Below are 20,792 nucleotides of genomic sequence, written 5' to 3'. Positions count from 1 at the left end.
TCTCTCTCTCTGCCCAACTCACTCTTTCTCTCTGACCCATTTCTCTATCTTCTCCCTTGTGTTCAACTCTAATGTTCTGCATCAACAGTCACACTGTAGGCCAAAGGTTCCAAACCTCTGCACACAGACTGTTTTAAAAAACACAGATTCAAACCAGGATGCTTATTAAGGTAGTGGCCACACACACACACACACACAAGCTTACGCAATATCCAATCCTCATTCTAGACAAGAGTCATGACCTGTATTCCTGTCGTGAGAAGAGATGGAGCAAACGAGCTACACCGAGTGGGAGAGAGTCAGAGAGAGAGAGAGAGAGAGCAAGAGAGAGACGGAGAAAGAGAGAAAGAGAGAGAGAGAGAGAGAGAGAGAGAGAGAGCGAGAGAGAGAGAGAGAGCAAGAGAGAGAGAGAGAGAGAGAGAGAGAGAGAGAGAGAGAGAGAGAGAGAGAGAGAGAGAGAGAGAGAGAGAGAGAGAGAGAGAGAGAGAGAGAGAGAGAGAGGGGAAGAGATATGGTTTGGCCCCAAGTTTCACTTTGGAACGGAAAATGTGCACCCCACCCACTTCCTATAACATACTGTACTTCACAGTCTCACACACACACACACACACACAAACACACACACACACACAAGGGTTCAAAAGCTAAAACACATAAATAGTTTGGCGTAAAGGGAGACACAGCTACTTTCCCTCTCAGACAGTTGAGTTCAGACCTCAAACCTACCTCACCCACTGACACAATTAACATTCCAGAACACTCCCCGCTTCAAGAATGCGGACAAGCATAGAAGTCTGAACATCTGATTGTTGGGACGTAACGCATCACAGATGTCTTGGAATACCTGGCTTTTGCGCTTCTTTGGATGGTCGTGTAAGTTTGCAAAGACTGAGTGAACTGTGAAAGCAGAAGACACGGACAGTTACCGTTTCTGGGGTGGGAGGTACATATACATCAGTCTGATACCAACACACGGAATCAAACCAAACATCACCGCCAACTCATTACAAACCAGAGTGTTGTGAGTCTATGACACAGGTCATCACGACAGAGCCTCATTCTGTGGGAATACATTTTTCTGCTTTGCTTGCAAACTCAATGGTGTTCACTGAAACTGCTGGTTATAAGACTACCCAGCATGCAGTGGTTTAGATTTCTGAGTAAGGCTTGCTTACAAAATATCTCTTGTTCGATTTGACTCACTGCAAGGTTATGGTAAAGCACAGTGAACGTTAGCGGTCTATTATGTAGCCTACCGACATGGGGATCGTTGGTTTGAATCCCCATGTTAACTCCAGCTTGGTCGGGTGTCCCTACAGACACAATTGGCCGTGTCTGTGGGTGGGAAGCCGGATGTGGGTATGTGTCCTGGTCGCTGCACTGGCGCCTCCTCTGGTCGGTCGATGTGCCTGTTCGGAGGGGGGGGTGTAACTGGGGGGAATAGCGTGATCCACCCACGGGCTATGACCCCTGGCGAAACTCCTCACTGTCAGGTGAAAAGAAGCGGCTGGCGACTCCACATGTATCGGAGGAGGCATGTGGTAGTCTGCAGGCTCGGAAGAGTGGGATAATTGGCCAAGTACAATTGGGGAGAAAAGGGGGAAAAATCCCCCCCCCCCCACAAAAGAAACAAAAAGCTGAAAGTGGCTTCAGTCATGTCAATCTTGCATGCTTTGCATTCAATGTGTGGACATCGACATGAATTCTATATTTTTTTCTGCATGCCACATGCTCCATAAATCTGTGTGCAGTGTAGCTAGAAGAGAACAAGTGGGTCTCTGAACTCCTCAAATAGGGTCAGACTTTCACTGCAGCAACAGGCGTCAGCGTCTAAACCGATTTTGAGAGCAACTCTAGTCCAGGATTCACAAGAACATCCAACAAACATGAATGGAATTCATACAGGATGTGTAGATAAACTTCTTATCTGTTATTTAAGCTTGCCTGCTCTTTTAGCCACAGGTCACTGAAGCTCTTGGACACGACTCTGCCCCTCACCTGTTTTGACATGCTCTAATCCAAAACTATCTTTTCAGGCTTACCATAGTTGTAAAGAATGAGGGACTAAAATAATAAGCAGTAATAAATGTCCTGGGCATCATGTTTAACATATGGTACGATGACCATGTAGTTCTTTGCACGAGGGGCCAGAGGGCTGCAAGGCCCAATTTAATTTCTATGAATGAATCTTCCACTTTATACTTGTGCCATCAAACTAAGCTTTTATTTAAGTCAAGTGGATTTTCCTTATAAGCATTATGTGTCAGCAATTGAAAACCATCCACCCATCCATTATCCAAACCGCTTATCCTGCTCTCAAGGTTGCGGGGATGCTGGAGCCTATCCCAGCAGTCATTGGGCAGCAGGCAGGGAGACACCCTGGACAGGCCGCCAGACCATCACAGGGCCGACACACACACACAAACATTCACACCAAGACACATTTTTGTATGGCTGATTCAGCTGACCTACATGTCTTTGGACTGTGGGAAGAAACCGCAGCACCCGGAGGAAACCCACCCAGACACAGGGAGAACATACAAACTCTACACAGAGGACGACCCGGGACGACCCCCTAGGTTGGACTACTCCGGGGCTCGAACCCAGGACAACCGAAAACCACTGATTTTCTAAAGATGCCGCCACTAAGTCAACCACTGCATTTATTGTGTATTGTTAAGGTGGCTATCAGTGATTCTAATCTAGGACATTCTTCACAACATTTCATCAAACTCTTCCTACATCCCAACAGCGATCAAAGTAAGTACATGCACTGAGTAAAGATCCGGTCTCTGTGGCCACTCTTGTTGCTGTAAAGCGAGCGAGACAGAACCTTTTCTCTGTACCCGCTCCTTATAAGCCTATCAGGAGAGTTCGTTACAAGGTGTGGTCTCCATTGGTCCCTACTTGCTGTCAATCAGCTTGCGTGTTCACAAGTCAGGAAGTGAAGGGGCGGATTCTTTTGCAGCATGTTTTCAAAATATAGCTAGCCCTTGCTAACTCCCGCCCAGGATTGTTTACCCCAACTTTAAGTTGTATTATTAGTCAATTAAGAGTGATAGAAACCTGAACCTTGGGAAGATGCAGATTGAAACCGATGTTATTGATTAGACAATAAAAGGTATGTGCCTCAGAGACCATCATTTTTGAGAAAGCAATAACAATAGAAATAATGCAAAGCCTTTTAAATACTAATAGAACAGAAAACAGGATGAGGGCAGACAGAGTGTATGGTAAATAGCAATCATGTCTTTAACACTCATAAGAAAGGAATCTCTAAAAAAAAACAGCGCTGTGTGGGACAGTAGTGATCTTGCAGTCACGCTGCTGTCAGTTCAGCTGAGAGGCTGTAGGCCAAAGTATGTAGAAGTATGGGTAAATGTCATGTTTTAAGACAGTAAATACAATAAACAATTCTAATGAAAACAACTCTCTGTGGGAACACAATGATCTACTACCTCTGGTATCGGTGCAACTAAGAGAGTGTTGGCCCTTGTATCATGGAAATGTGCTTATGACATACCACATCCACTGAGTTTTTTTTTTTTTTTAATTGGCGTTGCTACTTTCTCTGACAGTGGAAACTTCGCCTCTATATTAAATCATGCTGCTGCAGCCAAATCATTATTCCCGCCTGGCGGACAGCCTGGAGGGGATTATGCATCTGGTCGTGTGTGTGTGTGTGTTTGTGTGTGTGTGTGTGTGTGTGTGTCCGCGGCTTATCTCGCAAACTACTGGACCTATCAGCCTAAATTTTTTGTACAGTTATGACTGTATGAGGAACCTCTCATGATTGCAGTGATCCTCTAAAAAACATTTGTTCTCGCTACCGCCACTCCCTCTCTGCATTCCCTCTCCAGCTCGCTCAACCAACGCAGCTCTCTGTCGCTGTCCGATCTGAGTCAACCGTGTGCATGCGCGACTCACATCTACAGTTGAATCGCATCGGGCAGCAACATGATCAAAAGTTATTAAAAGAATTTTGATAAAAAAAATAAGAAAGTTATAAAGGAAAAACTCCCTCTAGGTTGCGGTCAAAACAGGAAGTGTTGTATATTCTTGTCACTGCTCAATCTGAGTCAACCGCAGATGCATGCGAGCGTAAGCAGTTTACCCAGCTTTATTATACTATGAAAATAAAGACAGGGTTAGGGTCAGACCAAAATGTCATGTAGCAAACCTTTTCTTCTTGGAAAGTGCAAGTTCATATTAGACTTGGTTGCATACTAGTTTTTCCTCCCTTCCTTACCAGCACTCCATACGAGTGTTTTATTTTCAGAGCAGTCAACAAAACTAACTCGAAATGGCTGCTTCACATGAACAATATTAGTGTAACTATGTGACTGGCTGAAGAAATTAAAATTTTAAATGGATATATTATCAACTGAGATACAAGTTTCACGAGTAATCCAGCCACTGAGGATGCACAAGCCAGTGCATTCTTAGTGCCAATGTGCACCCACCTGGATTGCCACCTTGTCGTGGTGGAGAATCTTGCGTGAACTAATGATCCCAAGAGCTATGCCGTTCAGAGCTTGGCTCCTGGTAAGGGGGAGGTTCGAGACGAAGCGCGATCCAACAAAAACCTCAATGGCGGAACTGGCAGATGATGTCTCCAGGTCAAAATGGCAGTGAAGGTAGATGAAGGCTGCAACAGAGGGTGGTCGCCAATCTTCTTGGTTCTCCATGCCATTGGACTCTGGCCACTCCATCCCAAGGACTGTGTCGTGGCTGCAGGCACATCAGCCACTTCACGTAAAAAGCTGTCACGCGCAGGTGTCCTTCCGTTATGCAGCTCCAGGATTGGCCTCTACACCCACCTGGAGACCCAGAAGGAGGACAGTCATACTCAACCCTGAGTGACCACCGATGATGATGATGCATGGCAGCCATTTTGCGCCAGAACGCTCACCACACATCAGCTTGAGAGGGAGGAATCCTTGAGCGAATTCACAGGGGGATGATTAGTTGGCTAGATGGAGACAGCCAGGTTGGGAATTTTGCCAGGACACCAGGGGACCCCCTACTCATTGCAATAAGTGCTATGGGACCTTTAATGACCACAGTGAATCAGGACCTCAGTTTAACGTCTAATCCGAAGGGCAGCATCTCCAGCAGCTAAGTGTCCCTGTCACTAAACTTGGGCATTGTGGGTTTTTTTTTCTTGTGTTGCTTTTATTAGAACCAGAAGGAAGACTGCCCTCTCCTGGCCAACCAACACCACTTCCAGCAGCAACTCAGTTTTCCCAGGAGGTCTCCCATTCAAGTACTAGCCAAGCCTACACCAGCTTAGCTTCTGTAATTCGGCAGAGCCAGGGTACATTTTGGTATGGCTGCCTGTTAAAGAGGAGGTATGCTTATTTGATTACAGTATTGCAGTCACTTAAATCTTTATGGCTACAAATTCTCTACAAGGGTTAAGTGTAGTAATGTTTGTTAAATTTCATTAAAGGTAATTAAGGAGACTCAAGACAATATTTAACTAGAGGCGTGCCCTCAGTAGAGTGCAGATCTCCGCTAGTCTTATGTACCTCCACTTCTCCTGTGTTCGAACTTGGTGACAAACCCTTTTTTTCGCCTACCGGGAGAAGAGAAAAACACACAGACAGTAAAACCAGCTTTTCCTACCAATGTAAGACTTTTGCGCAGCGCCCAAGTGGATTATGGATACGGAAAAAAAAAGTTAATATACAGCGCTCAAGCGAAAAAAATCTACCTAATAAAAACATTTTGCCTGTCAGTCTGTGGATGTGCAGCCTCATAGGTGACCCTCGAACAAAAGCAACCAAATCTGACATGAAATAACAGATTATGCTATCATAATTTCAAAGCCCTTATTAAAAGACTTCAAATGTGCTTAAACGTCATGAATTCTTGATATAAAATTAATCACGGTGAAGGGCTGCTCTGCTGATTGACTTGCATTCATAAAACGGTAAGAAAACATAGCTCAGCCATGGGAAATGTTTTATTGTAGCTACTGAGATAATTTCCAGGTGTGACTGCAATTCTGTTGAAATTGTTTTTTTGTTTTTTTTAAATGTCCCCCCTTTTCTCCCCAATTGTATCTGGCTGATAACCCCGCTCTTTTTGAGCCGTCCCGGCTGCTGCTCCACACCCTCTCTGCCAATCTGGCGGGGGTGCCCCGACCAACCATAGGAGGTGCTAGTACAGCGACCAGGACAAATACCCACATCTGGCTTCTCACCTGCAGACACGGCCAATTGTGTCTGTAGGGACACCTGACCAAGCCAGAGGTAATGCGGGGATTCAACCTTGCGATCCCATGTTGGTGGGCGATGGAATAGACTGCTACAGTACCCGGGCACCCAAAATTGTATTTTTATAGCAGAGTTTTATCATTGGAGACAAGGCACCTACAATAATAGATTTGCCTAATTCACCTTATAATAATTTGCTTTATTCACCTCGCCGCCATGTGGAAGTGCCATTATCTGTTTGGTAGGCTAGTATGTGAACTGTTGAAGGTGATTCTGTTTCTGTGTGTGTCGGCCCTGTGATGGACTGGCGGCCTGTACAGGGTGTCTCCCCAACCTGCCGCCCAATAACTGCTGGGATAGGCTCCAGCTTCCCATAACCCCGATTGGGATAAGCGGCTTGGATAATGGATGGATGGATGGATGGATGGATGGATGCTTGGTTCATCCAGTGTTACTCCAGTTCTCCTGTGCTGAGATCAGCAGTGAATGATTTGCTGGCTTGAGAAATACGATCGACTTCTTGTTTACTTTCAAGACTCAACCCAGTGTTTTGGTTTTGACACTTTTGCTGTCCAATCTGGCTTAACTGTAGATGCAAGTCACGCATGTGCACGGTTGACTCAGATCGGGCACGGTAGACTCAGATCTGGCACCAACAGAGAGTAGCGTTGGTCAAGCGAGCTAGAGTGTGGATGAAGAGAGGGAGTGACAATAGCGAAAACAAATGTTTTTCGAAGGTTTTGAATCACCGCAACCATGAGAGGTTCTTCATCATACAGCCATAACTGCACCAGAAAATTTAGGCTGATAGGTCCAGTAGTATGTGACATTAGCTGCAGAAACACACACACACACACACACACACACACACACACACACACGCACGTGTGCGCACATGCAAACATACGCATAATCCCCTCCAGGCTGCCGCCTGACTGAGATAATGAAGTAGTTTTATTGTAAATTCAGTTAAAATAGTTAAAGAACTCAGGGCCCTTCTCTAACTGAAATTAGGTATAGGCAGGCTGCACATCATCAAGGGTTTGTTATTTGAAGTGTGAGTTTGATAGGGGGTTGATTCAGCCAGACAACCGTGCTTTGTCATGTTATCTATACAGTGTGTGCAATCTTCCCCTTCCATGTGCATGTGTAGTTTTTTTTTCTTTTTCTGAATTTATTTCTGATTTTTCCTTTTTTCTCCCAGATTAGTGGCCAATCGATCCCCCTATTTTAATTCAAACACCCACCCTCGTACATGCGTTCGCCAACTGTATCTCTCCGGCCAGCAGTCTCGAAGGAGACACCTCGCCACTTCCGTGACAAGGCGAATCCAGGCCAAACCACTGCTTTTTCCGACACACCCAGAGACGCATTCGTGTGACGAACACAAGCCGACTCCGCCCCCCTTCCAAAGACAGCGTTGCCAATTATTGCTGCTTCATCGAGTCTGGCCATAGTCGGATCTAACGAGACCGGAGCGCAAACCCCTGGTCCCCAGTGGGCAACTGCCTCGACACAAAGCCGATGCTTAGACCGCTACACCACCGTGGACCTGTGCGTGTGTAGTTTTGAGGTTATTTGCAGAACTCGTTGTAGAGTAATGCTATGTCAGTTTCCTTTAGCATATCTGGCACTAAGCTTTTTGGGGGTCTTCTTTGCAAATGTTGAAATTCCAGATGCTTGACTTTCTGGATGTTTTGCTAACCTAGGTTAGCTGCAAGCCTGTCAAACAGTTCTGTTACTCTGCCTTGTGTCTAGATGAGAGTTGTGGGGTATATAGGTCTTCCACCCATCCATCCACTTTCTGAATCGCTTATCCTGCTCTCAAGGTCGCGGGGATGCTGGAGCCTATCCCAGCAGTCATTGGATGGCATACAGGAGGCCGCCAGGCCATCACAGGGCCTACACACACACACACACACACACACACACACACACACACACACATTCACACCTAGGGACAATGTAGTACGGCTGATTCACCTGATCTAAATGTCTTTGGACTGTGGGAGTAACCGGAGCACCCGGAGGAAACCCACGCAGACACGGGGAGAACATGCAAACTCCAACACAGAGGACGACCCGGGACGACCCCCAGGGTTGGACTACGCTGGGGCTCAAACCCAGGACCTTCTTGCTGTGAGGCGACCACGCTAACCACTGTGCCACCCTGAACTGATTAACACTGATGCATAATGAATGTTTGATTCTGTCGGCTATTTTCAGGGATGGGGTAAGCCTAATTGAAAAAACAAAACAAAACAAAAAACAAAACAAAATCATTTGATTATCGTTTTTGGCATTTATTACTTCAGTAGCAATCAAAGCCTCAAAGGATTCGGGTCAGCTCCAATATCTTATCATATGTATTTACTTGTTATATCCACATATAACAAGTGCTGCAACCAGCTGTTTGTCTGCTTCCTCTAATTTGGGAATGACATCAAGACTTCTGCTCTTGATGTAACCAAGCTCATGCCACCAGGATCTGGATTTAATGGGTCTAACGACCAAGAACTGGTGAAATATCCTTTGTGTGATGCCCTGTGATTACCTGTCCTTCTTAATCATATAGTGTGTGCAAAACTAGGATGGAAAAGAAGTCGTTAAATGTGTGATGCTCGCAGTGGCTAAGATTTTGGAAAATCCTTTGGTTCATGCATGGCATAAGTTGTGTGGTAGGTCCAATGAATCATGGTCACTGTGGCTCATGAATACGATATAACTGCTTCTCTGTATTAAAATGTGCTTTTTGAAAACAACACTGAATACACATGACAACTTTCAGCATAGCTTAGTGCTTCATGACACCTTAGTTCCATTCCATTCCATTATCCAAACCGCTTATCCTTACTCAGAGTCACGGGGATGTTGGAGCCTATCCCAGCAGTCATCGGACGGCAGGCGGGGGAGAAATTCTGGACAAGCTGCCAGTCCATCACAGGGCCCACACGCACACACACACACACCTAAGGACAATTTAGTACGGCTGATTCACCTGACCTACATGTCTTTGGACTGTGGGAGTAACCGGAACACCCGGAGGAAACCCACACAGACACGGGGAGAACACGCAAACTCCACACAGAGGATGACCTGGGATGACCCCAAAGGTTGGACTACCCCCGGACTCAAACCCAGGACCTTCTTGCTGTGAGGTGACCACAGTAACCACTGTGCCACCGTGCCGCCCCAGCCTCCAATCTCCTTCAATCTCCATCCTCCAATCTGCTTCACAAATGGGATGTGTTTTTCAAGCCAAATGTCATAAGAGGTTAAGCGGCAATGAATGAAGCAACTGTAACTGCAGTTATACATACATACACACACACACACACACACACACACATACACATTCACACCTAGGGACAATTTAGTATGGCCGATTCGCCTGACCTGCATGTCTTTGGACTGCGGGAGGAAACCGGAGCACCCTGAGGAAACCCACACAGACACGGGGAGAACATGCAAACTCCACACAGAGGACGACCCGGGATGACCCTCAAGGCTGGACTACCCCGGGGCTCGAACCCAGGACATCACCAATCACCAACACCACCAATTGTCTGAGTAAACATAATATTCTTCATAAACTGTACCATGGAAAGAGGAGAGGGAGGGAATGATGTGACACGAGGACGTCAGCTGGATGTACTCATTCAGCTGCAGGAGAAGTTACAGGGGGGTTGTCAGGCGGGTTAAAACTCATTGCAACTCTAGAGTATGTGGAGTGGCTAAGACTGCCCTGCACCACAAGTTTCTTATAAAAGAACTCCTTGCAAGGAAAGGAAGGATCTGTGTGACATACAGACTTTAACCCCAGTTATCAAGATAATATGCTAGTTATCAGTTTCTAATGCTCCATTTAGAATACATCCGAGCAAGCAGAACAAGAGTTTCAAGTCACTGTTTTCAGTGATACTTGAAGCTATTTTTTCTCTATGGAATAAATATTTTAGATGATGTATAATAAGAAACAGTTAATTAGTGAAATCAGTTCAACATACCTCTCTCTGGTGCCTGCTTTCATTTCTTTTATCTTTCTGATCCCACCTTCCCTATTTTTCTTTCTCTCTTGTCTCTCACTGGCTTTCTCTCTGTCTCCATTTCACTCTCACCCAACTGTCTAGCACCCTGTCATTTTTTTCAGGGCTAAAAGATTTTGACTTGTATATAACTACAAAAAAATATATATTATGAAATCAGAATATGAGAAGACTGACAAAGGTGTGGGTCAAGGCTTGGCTCTCAAATTCGAACCTGTGAGATGTGCTGAATGAAGATACAAATCACTCGATGATTTAGAAAATGGGTCAAAAATGGATGTGATTTAGGAAAGCACAGGGGAGAGGAGTAAAGTAAGGTATTACATATGTACTAGAAGTTTAGCAACTTGAGCTGTGCACATAAAAACACCACATCTGGCTGCACATGTTTTCACACACACATGTATTTGTGTTTATGTATGTGTGTGTCCAAACCCTGTGCATGTGTGTCTCTTACCGTTAGTCTCAGCGGGTGTGTTCCCAGGTGAGAGAGTGTCATGGGCCAATTCTCCAGCAGCAGTACTGATCTGGACCACCAGGAGCCGCCTCAGGGACAACAGGTCAGTGTCCTTCAGCCCTGCCCCCAGCTGCTGCAAAACACCACGGTCTGGCTGGCTCGTCACCACGGTAATCTGGGAACGCACCGTAAGGACATGGAAAATTCGGCTTAATGTGTGAAAAAAAAATACAATTACGTTGATAAAAATCACACAATTTGGGCTTAAAAGTCCATACAAACACAGGAAGAGCATTTGGCACTTAGAGGAGATGCATCATGTGAGCAACCCGAGGAGCAGTTGTCCTATATGGTCATGTAGATGGGAGATTTCCAGTGAGTGACTGATGACTGATACTCTAATACATAAAAATGGTTGCAACCTAATGCAAAATAGCTGGAAAGTAATACACTGCCAGTCACAAGAGCTATCAGATTTAAAAAAAATGTGGGATGGGTTCAAAAATCTCTTGACATCTACTGTTCAGAATGTCCATTATGACACATTGGTCTCGTCAAGATGATGATGATAACGATCATTCATCATCATCATCATAATCTCTATCACTATCACCAGAGTAAGTCTGAATTTACTTTGTAAAATATCATTCTCCTTTATTCATCACCTTCAATATCGCCACCAAGTAGCATTTTTCTAGCTTGAAATGTCCACCACATATGCAGGTTAACAGCTGCTGTATAAAACAACCCACTTGTGTCAGCTTTTCTGGCAAAAATGCCCTAAACAACATGAAGGATAAGGGCAAGTTCAGCTTCCGCTTGGTGCACAAGCTCGGTGCTTCAACAGTTTCACAGTTATAACAATAACACAACAGACTGCCTAGTAGACAGGGATGGGGGGCTTGTAGATAAATGTTTTCCTCACCCCCACCCCAATATTTAGAATCAGAAATCCGAAACACTTTGTCATTTCATTTCACACCCAGCCCACAGCAGTGCAACACAAAGACAAAAACACACATCCAAAAACTACAAGAACACGTATATCCAAAATAACACATATATCTAAACAATAAATAAATAAAATTGTCCTGGAAAATGAACGCCTGCCAAGATGACTGTCGGAACTGCCGGTCTGCATGGGCTAGCACTTAGCTTAGCCTGCCTCCAAAACCTAAAAGAACACATAAACCCAAACTAACACATATCTTCTTCTTTGTGCTTCTTCCCTGTTTCCCAGGGGTCGCCACAGCGGATTTGATAGTTTCCATCGGTATCCTGTGAGGGCACAGCACCGATGGCGGTCTTGTCAATCCGTATAATGATTTGGCAAAATTTTACGTCTGATGCCCTTCCTGACACAACCACTAACTCTATGGACGGGGGCACAGGTAAAGCGCTGGAGGCCATCCCAGTATTCATGGACTTACACCCATGCCTGTCATTAAACAAACAAAAAAAAAAAACTCTCCAAGGGCATGAACGCCAGCCAGGATGACTGTTGGAACTGCCAGTCTGCATGGGCTAGCAGTTAGCTTAGCCTGCCCCACTTCCGCGTCCTGTCAGACCGCCCTCTCTTTAGGTGCAGTTCCAGTCAGGGCCGTGGTCCTTGGGCCCACAGGATGCAGCAGACCAAGCTCCCTCAGCCGATCCAACGCTAGCTCTCCCAGCCAGACACCTTCGACACCCCCCACCCCCCGCACTCCACACGACGACGACACTAAAAACACAGTCAAGGCTAGGTGAGGCCGCTGCCAGACCACCCTCGGTGTTACTGGAACTGCCCGTCTGCATGGGCTAGCAGTTGGCTTAGCCTTCCCTGCTTCCGCATCATGTCAGACCGCCCTCTGTGTTACCTCCTCGGTTGCAGCTCCCAGCAAGGGCCGTGGTCCCTGGGTCCACAGGACACAGCAGACCAAGCCCTCCCAGCCGATCCAGCACCAGCTCTCCGAGCCATCAAACGAAGACTAACTTAGACAAAGACGTGGACAAAGACACCGCATGGACAGTACTGGGTGAGGCCGCTGCAAACGTGAATTCGCGCTGCCATCTTCCCACACCAGAAGCGGAAATACTGATAGTTTACTGACAATTAGGCTACTTTGTGAGGGAGATACGTACATTTCACCTCCTCCAGCTGAAAAACTGTGCCTGAGCTCTTGTCCGCAAATCTCTAAATACAAACCATGTCCATGGCACAAATACAGATTTCACATAGACCCTTTGTCATATTTCTAGCAATGCTCATCATCTAGTTATTCTCTGTTCTACTGTCATCCACCGAATAAAGTTTGTATTGTTGCTCCCACCAGCCACATCAAAACAACTTTGGGTGCATTTTTACTGTAGTTTACCCACAGTTATATTTTCCCTTTTCCCACCCCTTCCCAAATCCCACTGGATCAAATAGTAAATGCTGGTTATATTTAAAGCTTGCGTTTGAGCTCAAGTTTATTTGTCAGATCTTTAAAAGAGACGGATGAGGTCTGATGCCGATGAAATGCTAACTATTCTCTGCCAAATCCCCGATGATGTTTTAATTAAAAAAAAAAAACAACCATCATGGCCGCAAGAAAGCATTCTTCGTGTTTGATTATACTATCTGTCGTTTGTTATGGACATGAAAAAGTATATGCATGTTACCAAATTTAATATATGATGTCAGAACCACTAACAACAACTACTAAAAAACATAATTATTAATGCTCCTTTCTGTTCTCCAATTTACTTAGGGCAAATCCATCTTGGATCACAAATTTCACCACACCAGTTTATGTTTGTATGTGGTGAAACCAAACAACGAGCTGTGTGTGTGTACATGTGTGTGTGTGTGTGTGTGTGTATGTTGGATGCTGGCTCATTCTCTGAGGCTTTGGTCACCCGGGTTCCTCAAACAGCCAGGGAAACCTCTGTCTAATGGGATTATCTGAATGGGTTCTGTTTCCTGTTTCCTGTTCTGTTTGAAGTTGAAACAAACACATTCAAGCCCTGTAACCTGCTGGTGGACTGACGGAGGTCAGTGGATGAGCAGACAAAGACAGAAACAAATACATCCAGAGACACACACACATATGCACAAAGAGTGATGGTAGTTCAGTATGCATGTGTGTTCATCCCAAGTGAGGTCCTCGGTAATGTGGACACCAAGGAACTTGAAGCCCTTGACCCTCTCTACAGCAGTCCCGTTGATGGTGATGGAGTTCAGCCTCCCCATCAGCAGACTGGTCACATTTTACAAAAGATAGGAGGTGGTTGGGGATCAATTGTGTGAAAAGGTTATTCTCAGTCCAAGCACTACTGATTGGGCATGATACTAATATTTATGAACCATAAGGAGAGTGGTTTCATTGCTATGCATACAAGAGAAGGATCGGGTGCAAAGATTGCACCATCTTTGGCAGTTGCTCCCTCAACAGCTCAGCAGAGGTTTCTTTTCCTACAAAACAAAGACCATTGGGCGGCATGGTGGCACAGTGGTTAGCATGGTTGCCTCACGGCAAGAAGGTCCTGGGTTAGAGTCCCGGGGTTGTCCAACCTTGGGGGTTGTCCTCTGTGTGGAGTTTGTATGTTGTCTGCGTGGGTTTGTTCCAGTTTCCTTCCAAAGACATGTAGGTCAGGTGAATCGGCCATACTAAACTGTCCCTAAGTGTGTAAGTATTGTCCCTTTGATGGTCTGGTGGCCTGTCCAAGGTGTTTCCCCACCTGCTGCCCAATGACTGCTGGGATAGGCTTCAGAGACCCTAAGTAGGAGGATGGATGGACGTGCGGAATTTAATTTAAGTTTAAGAGTTTCCCCCATAGCAACTTTCGCAAAAGGTGGGATGTTGTATGTTCAGCCACCCACTAATCATGTACACGCACACACACGCATGCCACAGAGAGATTGCCAGTGCAGCCTCATAGTTATGGCGAACGCAGATCCAGTACAGTTCAAGTAAGTTAATTTTCCAAGTGCTGCACCTCAATGGATATTTATTTTATTATATTTTTCCCACAGCGACGCACAACTGCCGCCGTGGGCTATGCGTCGCAAATTGTGGTCACTCACTCATGGACGACCTAAGAGGGTGTTTAATTAAAACTATTAGTAAGGACGTGCTCGCAACTTGAATCCTGCACCATGGGTGTGGACGGCTTCATGTTTGTTTATTTATTTGAGAGAATATTTATGTTGCTCGGTCCTAATGTGAACACCAGTACAACACAGTTCAAGTACAGTAGATTTTCCAAATGCGGCACTTTAATGGGTGTTTATTTTTTATTTATTTGAGAGAATATTTATTTTGATTTACTTTTCAGTAAATTTTACTTTTTTATTAGTAGTTTGCAGCCGGTTGCGGCAGTATTGGCAGACTTTTTTTCTTAAGAAGGACAGAGCCATACCTTAGTTTGTTCAGTAAACCACTGTTTAATAAAACAAGAAAAAAGAAGCCATTTTATGTTTTGCTTCTTTCCCCCGAAAACGTACCGAACTATGACTTCAAAACCAAGGTACACACCGGACCATGATTTTTGAGTATCATTACACCCCTAACATACAAACTAGCATGCACACACACACTCACACTCACACACTCACACAAGTGATAAGTCTGTTTAGTCTCACTTTGTTCCCTAATGGTCCTGAGTGGTTCTATTCATATCTGTTTCTGCTGGAAACATGGGTTGTACTGTAATCATCTGTCCAGCGCTTCCAAACAAAGCCAGTTGGACATGGAAAAGTTCTGTCAATAACACGAGCCGTGCATCTTCAGAACCATTCTGCTCAAACGTAACAAGGAACAGCATCTTGCTAGACTCTCCATCCTGCTGTCAATCTCAGTTTAGGTGAGATGCTTTCAGCCATGTCAGATGCCTTCCTGCTTCTTTCACATCACTCCAGTCTAGTCTAAATAATTTGAATTTTGGTGATTTTTTTTAAAGTCTCCAGAAGTACATTTTTTTTACTTTTTATGACTATATTGCTAAACGATACTTATAATCAAAACGTATGCTTACTCTTTGGAATTACGTGCTGGCGGTACAAAATATTAAAACGGCCTTATCTCTGAAATGGGCTTCCAGTGTGGTTCTAAGTGGGTGCTACAGTCCTCTGTTGATTCCGTCATAAAAGTCCACTAAACGATGAAGTGGCTTTGAGGGAAACGAGAGGCAATTTTACAAAAGAAGTGGGACAAGAACTGTGTGAAAGTTGGGGCAATTCAGCATTAGGAATGTGGTTCAAATCTCCAACTATCTTTGTGCTTGTCTGCCTGTTGGCAGCAGCTCTCTGAAAATGAATGGCGGCGTTGAGAACTGCTGGGGCCCTGCAGATGTCATCAGCCCAGCCTCTCATCAACACACGGCTCCGCAGCAACTGAATGGAACTCATTTCCTGCATTAACATGAAATGCACATGAGCTGGTTTTAAGTGGCCTGTTCAATACTGGATGAGAGGAGTGCTCGACCACTAAATGGGACACAATGAGAGAATACTTTTAAAACCGTGGTTCTCAAAAATGTTAAGTAGTTTGCAGAGTCCGAATGCAGTTGAGCCCAAAGTCCCAGTAAGCAGGCGCAATGGAGCTTTTTACCTTCACTAACATAAAACGTGATCCTTGAATATTGTTAAGCAGACTATTAAGGTAACTAAGAAGTTAAGACTCCCTATGTCAATATCTAGAGTAATGACGATTGCACATAATATTGACTTTCTCCCATCCAAATTAGATGCAGGGTTCAAACCATGGGAAGAAAAGGGTTTAATAGCGTTGGGTCAGTTATTTGAAGGAGGAATCCTGATGTCCTTTGAACAGCTTCAGCATAAATGCAACCTCCCAGCCCATGACTTTTTTAGATACCTACAGTTGCGACATTACTTAAAGGAACATGAAGAATGGAATAAACTATGTACTCCACTGTCCAATATGGAACATTTCTTTATGTTAACTATTAAAGGGGCTATTGAAAAGAAGATTATATCGCACATATATAGGATATTACAAGAATAGTTCATGGATAGCAGTTTGGATATCAAGGAAAAACGGGAATTGGAGATGAACACCATAACATCAGATAAAAACTGGGAATTATCATGCAGAGAGGGACATAAAATAACAAACAGCTCCATTTGGAAGGAATTTGAATGGAAAGTTAAGATTAGATTTTTCAGGACCCCTCTTGTCATATCAAAATTTGGTGGCACCTCGGATCAGTGCTGGAGGGGCTGTGGCCTGATAGGAGACCATACACACACATTTTGGGACTGACCAGAACTGTCCTGGGTACGATGTTAAACTGCAAACGCCGGGTCGCCGGCAACTAAACTGGCACCCCCACCTCAACCCTTGGGTTGTTGTGAGGAGAGTGTGTGGACACCCAGCAGGACTAAAAACAAAACCTGTCAAAGGGCGGATGAGTTCCTCTGAGAACCTACGGCCATCCATACCTGGAGAGGAGATAGGGACCACCAGGTACTCCCCTTACTGAAACACAATGATGACTCAACCGAGACTTGTTGAAGCATCAGCTGTGCTCCTACGACATCCATAGGTTACGGAACTGATGATGATGATGAAAACTATCAGAATATTGGCAAAAATATACAAAATGAAATTAAAACATGTTTAGCTATAGAACTGCCCTGACAACCATCTTGCTATTTATTTGGAATATTACCAGAAGATGCAGAAGACAAAAATCAGACATAAGTATTGAGAGTTCTTCTTCTAATTGCCAAGAAGAGGCTCACAGTCTCCTGGCTGAGGCCACAGCCCCCCACGGTAACACAACGGAGGGAGGAGGTTAACTATGTTTATTACATGGAAAATATAAGTGCAAGGTTACAATTAAAAACAGATATATCTTTGACTAAATGGTCCCCAATTATTTCATATTTCCTCAATTGATCTGAAATAAGAGATAGTGACAAACTTCTTCTGGGTTTCTCTTCTCCTCATTTAAATGTGAACACTATGTGTCTTTTTTTCCTTATATAATGTATATTTACTTGTTATCTGTGTTCATGGACAAATGTCACTACTCATTCCTGTTTCCTTTTCCTTTTTTTTTTCTTTTTTGAGTATGGGAACTATATATGGACACTGAGAGGTTGCCGAAATCCATGGACTGCTTCATAAGACATCTATGTACGTATGTGTTGTGTATTTGAACATGCGACTGTACCGTATAACTGCACCTGATAAATGTAAAAAAAAAAAAATTAGAAAAAAAGTAGGCTATTAATACCAGCTAGTCTGCAATTGTAAAAGTTCTTCCTAATAACAGACAAGAAGAGGTCTCAACAGCCAGTGTGAGCATCCGACATTTTATGAAAATTGTTAGGTTTTCAATTGAAAGGTCCCAACAGTAATACTGTCTTCAGCTGTTGGGACAAATATTTGTCAAATAACACAGTGAGCCACATTCTACAGGAGGGGATGTAGCTCAGTGGTAGAGCGCATGCTTCGCATGTATGAGGTCCTGGGTTCAATCCCCAGCATCTCCATAACTATCTCTTCTTAACCATTGGTGTCGACAGGTCATTTTGCTGGGGCTTAAGCCCCGAAAGTTTTGAATGTAGCCCCGAATATAATTTAAAATTTAAGCCTATGTGAAGCCCAACGTAACGTGTGTGAATGTCTGATAGTCTTCGTAACATAACAGCCTGTCAAAATAAATACAGGTCTCTAAACTAACTGTGTGTGTGTGTGTGTGTGTGTGTGTGAGTGAAAAAATTTAATATTCCAATAAACTAATATTAACATAAATACACTTAACTTTTTTTTCTCTAGTCTGGTACTGTAGCATGTCAATAAATGTTTAATGATAGCAGTTGTGAGGTATTCTGCTTCTACTCAATACTAATACTAATTACTAACAACTAATTTTTAATGTCATAATTCATAATTAATATGGAGAGTAAACAACAGTTTTTGAGGTACACATTTCAATTTTTCAATGATTAAGACATGTACTTTGGATGTAAATAACGTGCCAGAGTGCATAAAAAAAGCATCAAAATAGAGTTTGTTAATCAAAAAAAATTTCCAGGGGGAGGATCCCCCCCGGACCCCCCTACAGAAGTCTGGGCTAAGCCCCAAATGTCCTCAAATCCTGGAAACGTCCCTGTTCTTAACTATTTTGAGCTGAAATTAATCAGTAAATGGTTAATATTTGCATGCTTAAAATAAACAACCATGATGACCAAAATGGTGTCTTCACCTAATAAAGGTTACCCTCTCTTGATCCCTAAATTCTCTGTTCTGCTCTTAGACGGCCAAGGGGCCAAATGGTTCAAAAGATTCTTCTGTAACTATATGGTCATAGCTTTGAAAGATTCAACAACATGTCCTTGAGAAAGATAGGATTTACCTGCAGACTAATTGTTAGTCACTCTGTATAAGAGCACCAGCTACAATCTCAAACATACTGATATGTACATATCTATGTCTCTGAACTGATCTTTTTGTTCCACTCTGTATCTGGACCGCCAGCAACCACATTGCTGCAATTGTTGGCTGTAATCTGTTGGCTGATGGGACTTACATGATCACTGTCTCTGGATATTATCTTCTTAGATCTTTCAAATCACTGCAAACTAGTGGTTTACCCTTTTTGTACATGTCTTTATTACTACGTGTTTGATCAAGGATGCCCCATTGGCCCCCTAAAAATCACAATGACCTGCTAAAAACTGATGCATTGGCCCATATGAACCACACCCAGAAAAGCCAGGGAAAATAATGAAAGCATTCTATAATATTAGGGCAATGTCTTTCCTGTTTTTTGAACCAAACCGATTCAACACTAATACAATATTTTGATTCTGCTCGCTACTGCACATTGTAACTTCAATTATTCTCAGTGACTCGTTCCTTCGGCTGCTGAATATATGTGTGAACAAGGAAAACACACCTCCAATGATCTGCTGGCATGGCTGTCACCTGTCGTAAGTCTGGTGTAATGTTTAAACTGCTGCATGCTGTCCAACACTGCCTGTCGCAGCAGATCCCTCCCTCTGGCTGACCGCTGGATACAGCCCTCACCCGGCATAGACCTCAGCTCCTCGACACAGGAACGTAGCCTGCCCAGGTTACCGCGAAGTGACTAAAAATGGACATGGAATTAGAAGGGTAAAGAAAACAGAGGGAGAGAATGGGATGAGAGGTTGAGGGAGACAGGAGGAGTCAAGAGGGTTGAAGGGAGAATTAGACAGATGAGGGAAATAAATCAAGACAGGGAGAGAGGGTGAAAGAGAGAGAGAATGTTAAAGACATTCTTTTTTTCTAAGCCTCTTAGCATCTCTTTATTTAGCACTCTGCAGCAAATGACGAGACAAATCTTCTGGATCAGAATGGAATGGATATAAAAATGGACACACACACAAATACAAACAGTCAGTAATTATTGAGTTCCCCCTCTTTACTTTGTGTCTTGTCTTTGTTAATGGCATATACTCCTGCTACAGTGTCTCCCTCCCTCCCTCTCTTTCTATCTGATGCTATTGGTCTTTTTTTATTTACCACAAATGGCATAAGACATTCCTGCTGTCTGCTGATGGCATAAACACTCAGAAGTGGTATCCTACAGGGTCCCTCCAGACTGCAGGCCAGGGACAGGAAGTTGTCCAGGGCCTCACAGAACACAGTTCCAGTCTCCAACCACCAGGGCGGCAGTACGTCCACAATCAGAACCCTCGACGGTTGCCATAGAAACGAGCAGGGCCGGCATACCTGGATCCCAGCACGGGAGGGACGCGCTGGTCGCTTCCTAGCATCCATGGAAAAAATAATCTAAAATAAAAGCAAGTTTAATGAAAAAAGGGAGAAAGGTTTGATGGAAAACTGCTAAGGAGTGACAGGTTTTCCCCTTATGCTGAAATAGTACACTTTTTTTTTTTGGCAATTTACAAGTAATTTCCTGCCAAGCAGATGTTACTTGAAATAATCTCTTTCCTTTACCTTCAAATTTCAATGCTATTTTTCTTGTATTTGGGCTTCAAAATATGTTTTGGCATATAAAAAGCATACAAAAAAGTTGCTGTGTGCACAAGTATAAGCATGCATGAACTAGCAAACATGGGAAACT

The 20,792-nt window shown here is 44.0% G+C and overlaps 1 protein-coding gene and 1 non-coding gene across 2 annotated transcripts; one reads left to right on the top strand and one right to left on the bottom strand.

Annotated features, from left to right (window-relative positions):
• Nucleotides 1-9,876: 9,876 nt before the first annotated feature.
• Nucleotides 9,877-20,485, bottom strand: m1ap (meiosis 1 associated protein). The gene is made up of 4 exons (XM_056300841.1): nucleotides 20,228-20,485; nucleotides 19,620-19,811; nucleotides 10,725-10,899; nucleotides 9,877-9,884 (listed from the first exon to the last, which is right to left on the bottom strand). The coding sequence occupies exons 1-4, from the start codon at nucleotides 20,483-20,485 to the stop codon at nucleotides 9,877-9,879; spliced, it is 633 nt and encodes a 210-aa protein (XP_056156816.1).
• Nucleotides 18,139-18,210, top strand: trnaa-cgc (transfer RNA alanine (anticodon CGC)). Its single transcript has one exon. It is a non-coding gene; the product is annotated as a tRNA-Ala (tRNA).
• Nucleotides 20,486-20,792: the final 307 nt, after the last annotated feature.

Source organism: Lampris incognitus, chromosome 20, assembly GCF_029633865.1.
Source record: "Lampris incognitus isolate fLamInc1 chromosome 20, fLamInc1.hap2, whole genome shotgun sequence".
In the NCBI taxonomy this organism is placed as follows: Eukaryota; Metazoa; Chordata; class Actinopteri; order Lampriformes; family Lampridae; genus Lampris; species Lampris incognitus.
Note: the sequence above shows the minus strand (reverse complement) of the source record. Positions and strands in the feature narration are given on the sequence as shown.

Bases quoted from the DNA above. Each gene is read 5' to 3' on its own strand.
- m1ap (XM_056300841.1), bottom strand. From the start codon at position 20,485: ATGGATGCTAGGAAGCGACCAGCGCGTCCCTCCCGTGCTGGGATCCAG. The intron at 19,812-20,227 runs GTAAATAAAAAA...GTCCATTTTTAG, and splicing joins AATGTCTTATGCCATTTGTG to TCACTTCGCGGTAACCTGGG. The intron at 10,900-19,619 runs GTGTGTTTTCCT...GTGCGTTCCCAG, and splicing joins ATGCCAGCAGATCATTGGAG to ATTACCGTGGTGACGAGCCA.